The sequence below is a fragment of the Ovis canadensis genome, chromosome X, assembly GCF_042477335.2.
Source record: "Ovis canadensis isolate MfBH-ARS-UI-01 breed Bighorn chromosome X, ARS-UI_OviCan_v2, whole genome shotgun sequence".
NCBI lineage: Eukaryota > Metazoa > Chordata > Mammalia > Artiodactyla > Bovidae > Ovis > Ovis canadensis.
Genome location: NC_091727.1, coordinates 25,809,960 through 25,820,353, shown reverse-complemented (window position 1 = coordinate 25,820,353; position 10,394 = coordinate 25,809,960). Strand labels below are relative to the sequence as shown.

The window sequence follows — 10,394 nt, the reverse complement described above, 5'->3', positions numbered from 1 at the left end:
ACATGAAAACAGCTAGAAACTATGATTTATAAAATTCATACATTTGAATTCTGAAGCACAATAAAACTTATCCAAAGTAAGAACATTTGAAAATACTAAAACCTCCTTCACCTCTTCACCTTTCTACTTTAAATTATCATTCACTATATATCTCTCATATGGATAAAAGAAAACAGATATATATTTTGTTAAACTAGACCTAAACTACCTTATCATTTAAAACTGTAAGAAGATATGGGTTTTCTTCCCTCCACCCGTACTACTCTGCAGTATTTAGGAGCCTGACTGCTCTCTTCCAACACAAAGGGAACAAAGTGCCCTGCCCTGTCCCTAAATGTGGGAGGAGCTGCAGGAATTGCCTTGGAAGCAGCACTGGCTTCAGCCATGGGTGGAGCCCTGGCCGCACCTCTCAGTCCTGCTCTCTCTGCCTGATCTCTCAGAGCCTCCTCATAGAGGTCTGGGAAGGAACTAGGGACCCTACCGTGGAATTTGGCTAGAACCTCCAGTACCTTCATCTTACTGGTCTCAGCACAAGCTCTCGGGCCCCACAGGAACTCATAGCGCGGAGGATCACTATTGGGCACCTGGCGGTAGTTCAGGTACTCCTTCTGCACCAGATCTTTGGTGATGAGCCTTCTGGGCTCCCCAAAGATCCAGTGCCTCCTCCCAGCATAGATCCCCAACATACTGAGGAATTCCCAGATCTCCTCCTCGGTGGCGCGGTTACCATTTATGAAGATGATCTCCAGGAGCACCATGAGGAGACCAGACTTGGGCAGCCCCCCCTCACCACTCGGACAATCGTTTCCTCCGAGGTTGAGCTTGCTGATGAGGGTGTAGATGTTCCTGCTACGGTCGACTTTCTTCATATCCAGGCCAAAGACCAGCTCTAGGCGCTCACAGGCTGTACTGAGGATCTCAGGGAAGTGCTGCCTGTACTTCTTGCTGACGATTTTCATCAGGGCATTCTGTGTGATGGGCTCTTTCTTGGTGTACTTCTCCAGCAGGAACTCCACCAGTATCCTGGCCTTCCTGGCCAGAGGATCTTTGCAAGTGCTCTGAGTGGCAGGGGCTGCCTGGGAGGCACCTGCACTTTCCTCCTCTGGGCCCTGGGCACCTTCATCAGATCCTGCACAGGAAGGCCCTGCATCAGGAGAGCTAGGGGCCATAGCTCCCTCAAGCTCCTGGCGATCGCCAGCAGCAGGGGAGCTCAGAGGAGAACCCTGAGGAGAAGAAGAGGGGGAGGAGGGGCACTCCTCCTTTGAGGCTGCAGCAGCACTGGCCTGGGCCTCCTGAGTGTCCCCCCAGAGCTGATGGCGTTTCCTGCGGGTATGGAACTTGTTCTTGTGCCTCCGAGGCATGCTGACAGCAGATCAGGGGCCGCAGGTGGGAGTGCAGGCAGGAAAGCAGGCAAGGAGGGCACCTGGAGGAGGGACAAGGACATGCTCTGAGAACCTTCAGCGAGGAGAGTCTTCCCTGGCTTGAATGGAAGCCACCTCTGAGGGGCCCTCGAGGCCAGTACTCTAGGACCCACAGGGCTCCTGTTCTCCTGGCCAGCCTGTCCCCTGAGACTGGTGAATAGCAAGGGAGAGTGAACCCTGGGGCACAGCAGACAGTCCTGACTGGGCGTTAGAAGGGGCGGGGCAGTGGGGCCTGTCAGGGGAGGCAGGTCCTCTCAGCTGACATTCAGAGTCAGAATGAAAATTGGTGCGAGACACCCCCATATCCAACGCCCCCTCTCCTGCACCCAGCCCGTTCCATCTCCTGTCTGAAATTGACACTGCCACCTTCCCTGTCACCCCAGACAAGGATAGGAGGGCGTACTCAGCCTCCCATGGAGGGTCCCAGGACCTTCCCTTCTGCTGTCTCCTGGTTGCCCCTTCACAACCAGGCTCCAAGCTCCCCTCTTAGACCACCGCCCCACTTTCCGATGTTTGGTCGGGAGGAAGCACTGAGCACAGGGGAGGGTACTGAGCTGACGATTTGTCACGGAGGCTGGTCCTCATCCTGACTCTCCCCGAACCCTCACATCCTTTCTCTACTGACCAGCTGTCAGCAACTCAGACCCAAGTCCCCTCTTCTTTGAGTGTTCCATGTCCGAGGTCACAGTGAGGGAGCCCCTCAGCCTTTACAGCTGCCCGGATGATCCGCAGCCAAATCGCGGTGAGTGGGGGTTACACATGGCTGCCGTTCTGCTGCATGGAGACCCTCAGTCCCCCGAGGGTCCCTCCTTCACTCCACAGGGCTCGTTGCTCTCCCTCTAATGAGCGGAGCTGAGGTCCAGCAGAGCCTGACTGAGGCATTCTTTCCTGAGACTCCCCCCTAGGGGTTAGTGGATGGTTTTGAGGCCTAAGAGCTAGGCTGGATCCTCTGGTCTGAGTGCAGGGCTAGGGTGGCCGGAGGCTGTGCGGCCCCCTCTTTTCAGATAGAAAAGGGATTCGGGGAGCAGAGACGTGTCCCTGCACTCGTAACTCACGTCACGTCCAATCTTGACACCCGATGACACTTGGGACTGCTCCCTCTGGCCACCGTCGATGGCAGCTCTCAGAGATAGCAGTACTGTCAAGGATGGCGTCGCTCCCCCAGCGTGCTTAGGAGGACGTCACTTCCTGTCCTGCGCATCTGGGCTCCAGGAGGGCAGCAGGGGCGGGACCTGGACAGGCGGGGTTCCGGGGGAGCTTCTCCCGGGATTGGCACGTGGACTTTGCTTTGACTCTTAAGGGGTCCTGGGACGTCCCTGTCCTGAACTGTCAGCTGGCTCACTCCATGCCGCTCACTTGTGTCAGCACCCACAGCAGGAAGAATTGGGGAGCCCAAGCCTAACAGCCGTCCTGGAGCCCATGAGACCAACAGCGAGGGCTCTCTGGGCTCCCTCTTCTGGAGTAAGCGATGCTCTGTCGTTCTCCATGCCTTCCCTTAACCCCTGTAGATGCTGGGCTATGTCCCATCTGCTGATCCGAGGACAAGGCCTCATACTGAAGATGTGAACCCCCGAGTCTCCTGGTATGAAGTGCACATACGTCTCATCTCACCATTTCTACCTGAGGCTTCCTGGAAATGGCTGCTACAGGTAAGATGAGCTGAGAGGCAAGGATGGGAGACTGTCTTCTGAGGTGTGGAACCCCTCACATCTCACTCAGAAACTTCATTCATATTGACTGCTGACAGGGCCTGGAAATCCTTCCCTTTCTGGTATAAGTCCACCGCTGTCCCCAACCGTGCTCATACAATTCCAGAAGAGTAAGTGAAGGGGCTCCTTAGCCTGACAGTTCTCACTGCGGGCTCTCAGTCGACTGCAGGGTCATTGCTCAAAAGTTCTGAGATGAAGTTCTGTCGCTTTTACAATTCCTGTGATACTAACTTTTCTCTTTTAGTCCCTGGGTGATAGTCTATTACGGTGATCATTCAAAAGGACCAGTTCTCATCCCCTAGCATACCCTGTTGGCTCAGACACTAAAGAATCTGCCTGTGGCATGGGAGACCTGAGTTCAATCCGGGGGTTGGGAAGACCCCCTGGAGGATGGCATGGCACCCCACTCTAGTATTCTTGCCTGGAGTTTCCCCTTGGATAGAGGAGCCTGGTGGGCTACAGTCCATGTGGTCGCAAAGAGTTGGACACAACTCAGTGATTAAGCGCACAGACAACAAACTTTGTGCTGGTTATTTCATGATCTGGGCTGTACTGCCACATCCAAGCCAAGCTTTGGTGCCCCATGGTCCTGGCATGGGCCCTCGGAGGTGCTGCCTCAGATTCCTTCAGTGAAGCAGTGGAGATTCATGATCCCAGGGCTCAAGTTTAAAGCCTCTTCCAGCTGATCCTGTTTTCTACTTCCCTTGCAGGCTGCCCATTTGTGCCAATCTCTTAAGTACTCCCTGACCTGGGCACACATAGGGTCAATTCAGTGGAGACTTACTGTCCATCAGGGATTATTTATTTTTACCCATAGGGTCAAGTTCAGTGGTGACTTACTGTCCATCAGGGTTTATTTAATTTTTATGTTTTCACTTTTTTAATAGTTTTCTTCATTCCTTCCATAAGATTTCCGTGGTTACTTCTAGGTATAAAAAGCAGCAGACCGTGTTTCATTGTGATCTGAACACATTCTACTCTGAATGTGGTACTAACTGTACTGGAGTTACAGAAAATTGACAGTCTTACAATATCTGTACGTCATGAATATACATAACATACTATTCGGTTTGAGCCTTTTTGTTCCTAAGTCTCAGGAAATACTTCTTGTTGCTTCCATGAAGACTGTATACATTTTTCTAAAGCTTCTTTGTGGGTAAATTTTTTCTATGGTTGCTTTTGTTTATGGTGTATTTTCTGTTACTTGGTGTAAGTAAGTGTTCATTCTTCTAGACCAACTGGATGATTTTGCTGTCGTGATCTTTTTTTTATTCCAGATTTTTAAAGTCTCTTATATGTTTGAATATTTCCTGTCCTGTTTTCTAAGATTTTTAATTTGAAAATCAAATTGTTACTATGATCTTTTGCTTTTCATTACTTCTGACTTTTATTCATTTGGCATTGTTGTATATAACTCTAGTGGCTATGTGTACTTCCCTAGATATTTTTTCTAGTTTTTTAATTCATAGATTTTTAAACAATTATTTAAATTAGAAGATAATTAAATGGTGTGTCAGGTTCTCTTGTATGAAGCAGCGATCAGTATACATATATCCCCTCCCTCATGAACCTCCCTCCCACCCTCGACCTCACCCGTCGAGGTCTTCACAGAGCTGATCCTGTGTCACCCAGCAACTTCCCCCCCATGCCTGTTGTCCACATGGTAATGCACATTTGTCCATGCCACTCTCTCATTTCGTCTCACTGTCTGCTTCCCCCGATGTGTCCACACGCCCGTTCTCTAGGTCTGTGTCTCCATTCTTGCCCTGCAAATAGATTTGTAACTACCTTTTTGTGGCTTTTCTTTCTCATTCTCTTAATAGTATCTTTTGCAGATAGAAGTTTTTAATATTAACAAGGTTCCACTTATTATTTTCTTTCATGGACTGTGCTTTTGGAGTTGTTCCTAAAATCTCATTACCAAACTCAAGTTTTGCCCCCATGTTATCTTCTGGATTTTTTTGCCTATTCCATATGGCATGTGAAATCCTAGTCCCTGTCCAGCGATCAAACCTCTTCCCCCAGCAGTGGAAGTGTTGAGTCTTAAACACTGGACTGCCAGGGATGTCCCTGCAATTTTTTTTTTTTTACTTGTGAGTTTTTCATTTAGGTCTGTGATTCCCTTTGACTTAATTATTTTGAAAGGTTTAGAGTTAGTATGTGGATTCATTTTTCTTAGATATGAATGTCTAGTTATCCCAGAACTGTAAGTTTAAAGACTGTCCTTTTCCATTAAATTGCCTTTGCGCCTTTGTTAAAGGTCGGTTGAGTGTTTGGAGTGTCTGTTTCTAGATTTTCTGTTCTGTGCCATTGATGTGTCTAGTATTCTGTTAATAGCATACAGTCTTGAGTATTGTAGCTTTAAAGTAAGTTTTGAAATCCAGTAATATCAATTGTCTGACTTAGATCTTTAATATTGACTTCAGTGGGTATTATGGATCATTTCATTTTTGACATTAAATTTAAATTGTTGGCTGCCATCGACAAGCTAACTTGCTGGAATTTTGAACAGAATTGCATTAAGTATCTAGGCTAAGTTGGAAATAAGTGACATCTCAACAATACAGCATCTCCCTATCTATGAACATGGTGTGTCTATTTATTTAGATCTTCTTTAATTTTTTTCAGTGCAGTTTACGAGTTTATCTCATGTAAATTTTACACATATTATTAAAGAAATATTTCTAATATATTTTGGTGCTAATATAAATGGTGTTTTTAATTGTAAGTTCCATCTCTTTATTGGAAAAGAATTGATTATCATATATTAGCCTTATTAATATATTAATTATATAACAATTATATATTGATCCTATATTAACCTTGTTAACCTATACTCCTGGCTTATTAATGCCAGGACTTTTCTTACTGATGATTATAATTCCATTTTTCTCTTCCAAATATCTGTATCTTTTGCTTCCTTCTCTTATCTCATTGCATTGGCTAGGCCTTTCAGTACAGTGTTGAATAGGCATGGTGAGAAGGGATATCCTCGCCTTGTTCCTCACCTTAGTGTGACAGCATCTGTCTTCTCACTCTGAAGTATGATGTTTTACCTGTATTTCTTTTCAAATGTTGTATATGAAGCTGAGGAAATGCCTGTCTGTACCTAGTTTGCTGAGAATTTTTATGATGAATGGGTGTTGGATTTTATCAGATGATGTTTTCCTTTCATCTGTTGATCTGATCTTGTGATTATCTTCCTTAGACTATTGTTATTATGATTTATAATTACTGATTTTCAAATGCTACACCTCTGAAATGCATCTTACTTAGATATAGTATGTAATTCCTTCTATGGATTGTGAGGTTTCTTTTATTTTCTTGGGGATTTTGCTTCTATGTTCATGAGAGTTATTTGTGTGCAATTTTTTTCTTTTAATTTCTTCCTCTGATTTTGATGTTCGAGTATAATACTCACCTCACAGAAAGGAATTAGGAGGTGTTCCCTTTGCTTCTATTTTCTGGGAGAGATTGTAGAGAATTGTTATCATTTCTTCCTTAAATTTTTGATAGAATTCATCAGTGGAAACCTCTGGGTCTGTTACTGCCGTTATTGGAAGCTTATTAGCTATAGATTAAATTTCTTTAATAGATACGACCTATTCAGAGTATGTATTTTTCTTTGTGAAAGTGGTGCTAAGTTATCCCTTCAAGCAGTTTCTCAACTGAACCTTTCATTTTTGTAGGCACAGAGTTGTTTATAATATTCACTGATTATCCTTTTAATGTCCATGGAGTCAGTAGTAATGGCTCTTCTTTCATTTCTACTATTAGTAATTTAATTTGTGTTTTCTCTTTTTTTTCTTGTTTAGCCTGGGGAGGATTTTATCTTCTTTTTATTTTGTATCTTTAAAGAAACTTCCTTGGGTTATGTTCTTTTTCTGCATTACCTTCCTTTCTTAGTGTCATTGGTTTCCGCTTTGATTTATTCTTCCTCTGCTTTTTCTTTTCTTTTACAAGTTTACTAATATAGAAGCTTAAGTTATTAATTGTAGGTTTTCTTTGTTATAGGCACTCAATGCTGTATATATCTCTTTACTGATTTTGCTGTATCACTCAACTTCTGTTTTTGTTTTCTAAAATATTTTAAAATTTCTCATTAGAGTTTCTCTTTGGCCCATGTGTTATTTAGATGTTTATTGTTTAGTCTGCAAATAATCTTTAACTTTCCTGCTGTCTTTTGGTTATCAATTTCTAGTTTATTTTCGTCTCATTCTGAGAGCATTCTCTGTATTATTTGTATTATTTTAAATTTGATGATGTACATTTTGTGGCTTAGACTGTGATCTGTCTTGATGTATGTTCCATATGAACTTGAAAATAATGTGTTTCCCTGCTGTCACTCAATATTCTATAACTGTCATTTAGATCTCGTTAATGGTTGTTAGTACTGCCCATTTTTATTCCTGATTTTCTTGTTCTGAATACTGCTTTACCAGAAGGAGTTTCAGTGAGTACATTTTTTTTTACCACTCATATTAGCATCATATAGTTTTCTCTGTCCCTTTACTTTTTATCTATTCATGTCTTTGACTTTAGAGTGGGTTTCTTATAGATCCTAAGTTCTTAGTCACTCAGTCATGTCCCACTCTTTGCAAGCCCATGGACCATAGCCTGCCAGACTCCTCAGTCCATGGGGATTCTACAGGCAAGAGTACTGGAGTGGGCTGCCATGCTCTACTCCAGGGAATCTTCCCAACCCAGGTATCCAACCTTGGTCTCTTGCAATGCGTGTGGATTCTGTACGATCTGAGCCTCCAGGGAAGCCCAAAATAAAGATGGACAGTAAGGGCTAGGTATACTTTGTTGTTTCAATTTCTTTTCATAAATCTCTACCTTTTAATTTGTATATTTATACCATTCACATTAAAAGTGATTATGCAGAGTTTGTTTCAGTTCAGTTCAGTCACTCAGTCGTGTCCGACTCTTTGTGACCCCATGAATCGCAGCACGCCAGGCCTCCCTATCCATCACCAACTCCCAGAGTTCATTCAGACACATCCATCGAGTCAGTGATGCCATCCACCCATCTCATCCTCTGACGTCCCCTTCTCCTCCTGCCCCCAATCCCTCCCAGCATCAAAGTCTTTTCCGATGAGTCAACTCTTCGCACGAGGTGGCCAAAGTACTGGAGTTTCAGCTTTAGCATCATTCCTTCCAAGGAAATCACAGGGCTGATCTCCTTCAAAATGGATTGGTTGAATCTCCTTTTTTTTAATTCATTGATTTTATTCTTTGTTGTTGTTATTGCTGTGTTAATATTCTGCTGTTTTTCTGCCTTGTCTACTTTTAAATGAAGATTTAACATTATTTCCTTTTCTCTCCTCTTGGGAGATCAGTTATATGTTTAATTTTTTTTTTACTGCTTTTTGTAGAGTTTGCATGATACATTTGCAACTCATTGAAATTCTCTTTTAAATAACACCATCCTGCTTCATGGTTGGTGCAAGTATCTTGTTTCCCAGTTCCTCCTCTCCTGGCCTTTCAACCATTTCTGCCATTTTTCTTTTATCCATAAGGTATAATCACTAGATGCATTGTTGGTTTACTATTATTTTCAATAAATAGTTATTTTTTTTGATCAATTGAAGGTCATACAAAGGTTTATTTTAACTTCATTTATTTTTTCTGTAACTCTGTTCCTTTCTTTACATAGACCAGAGTTCCTGACCTATATAATTTTCCTTTTCCCATAAAAATTTCTTTTACCATTTCTTGCAGAGTAGTTCTGCTAGATTTCCATCAGTTTTTGTTTGTTATATAAAGTCTTTGTTTTTCATTATTTTTGAAGTATTTTCCCCACTTGCTACTAAATTCTAGGTTGGTACTAGTGGGTTTTTTTTTTTCTTACAATGAATTGAAACTTTAATTCTGGTCTTTTCTTGATAGCATGGTTCACAAAGAGAAATTTTAAGTAATTGTTACTCTTGTTCTTCCATAGCAAGTTCTTTTTTTTTTTTTTTTTCTAGTGTTCCTCAAGAATTATGTTTCCTTTTGGTTTTTGGAAGTTTGAGTGTGATATGTCAAAGTTTAGATTTTTTTTTCTGTTTATCCTGCTTGGTATTCTCTGACCTTGCTAGATGCCATCCAACCATCTCATCCTCTGTCATCCCCTTCTCCTCATGTGCTCAATCTTTGCCAGTCTCAGGGTCTTTTCAAAAGAGTCAGTTCTTTGCATTAGGTATAGCATAAAGTATTGGAGTTTCGGCTTCAACATCAGTCCTTCCAATGAATATTAAGGACTGATTTACTTTAGGATGGACTGGTAGGACCTCCTTGCAGTCCAAGGACTCTCAAGAGTCTTCTGCAGCACCACAGTTCAAAAGCATCAATTCTTCAGTGCTCAGCTTTCATTACAGTCCAACTCTCACATCCACACATGACTAGTGGAAAAGGCATAGCCTTGACTAGATGGACCTTTGTTGGCAAAGTAACATCTCTGCTTTTTAATATGCTGTCTAGGTTGCTCATATCTTTTCTTCCAAGGAGTAAGCGTGTTTTAATTTCATGGCTGCACTCACCATCTGCAGTGATTTTGGAGCCCCCAAAAATAAAGTCTGACACTGTTTCCACTGTTTCCCCATCTATTTGCCATGAAGTGATGGGACAGGATGCCATGATCTTGGTTTTCTGAATGTCGAGTTTTAAGCCAACTTATAACTCCAATGGCGCCTTCACCATTGGAAATTTTGGGTCTCCCAGGCCCAAGGACAGTGTCAACTGCCACCCATGTTTTCTCTGAGTATGCACAGCCTGGGCATTCTCCTTGCAGCTCTTAATTGAGGGGAGCCATGACACAGTGAGCTGACCCAGATCTTGCCCTGTGGGTCATCGAATAGAAAAAAGCAGAGAGTGACAGGAAGCAAGTGTTCATGGGAGAGAGAGAGCGAAAGTCAGGGGTCTCCAGCTGACAGTTTGGGCAAGACCACTGGAGTTCACCTTGGCAGCAATCGTAGTCACGGTACCAAATATGTCACTGGTGAAAAGAGATTTCCTCAGTTCTTGCTCTTGCAAAGAAAGGGAAGGACTCTGGACTACTGCACATCAGGGAACTTGTCTTATGAAGGTCACTTTATCAGTCTCGTGAACTTGAGAAAATTGCAAGTTATCCATCTATAAATGGAGTGTGCTAAATCCTATCCTGCATGAATGCTGAAATGCATGTAATACATATAAAGCAGCGTCATACTGATTAAGAAACACTGGTCTTTCATTTAATGGAAGTTATGATTCAATGTGTTTTACATATACCCAACGTGTG

General features: G+C 43.1%; 1 protein-coding gene across 1 annotated transcript; it reads right to left on the bottom strand.

Annotated features, from left to right (window-relative positions):
* Positions 1-212: 212 nt before the first annotated feature.
* LOC138930640 (melanoma-associated antigen B4-like) lies at positions 213-1,361 on the bottom strand. Its single transcript, XM_070291146.1, has one exon. It carries the CDS (start codon positions 1,359-1,361, stop codon positions 213-215), a length of 1,149 nt encoding a protein of 382 aa, XP_070147247.1.
* Between the last annotated feature and the right edge of the window lie 9,033 nt (positions 1,362-10,394).

What these genes read in the sequence shown, in the direction of transcription:
- LOC138930640 (XM_070291146.1), bottom strand. Translation starts at nt 1,361, where the DNA reads ATGCCTCGGAGGCACAAGAACAAGTTCCATACCCGCAGGAAACGCCAT.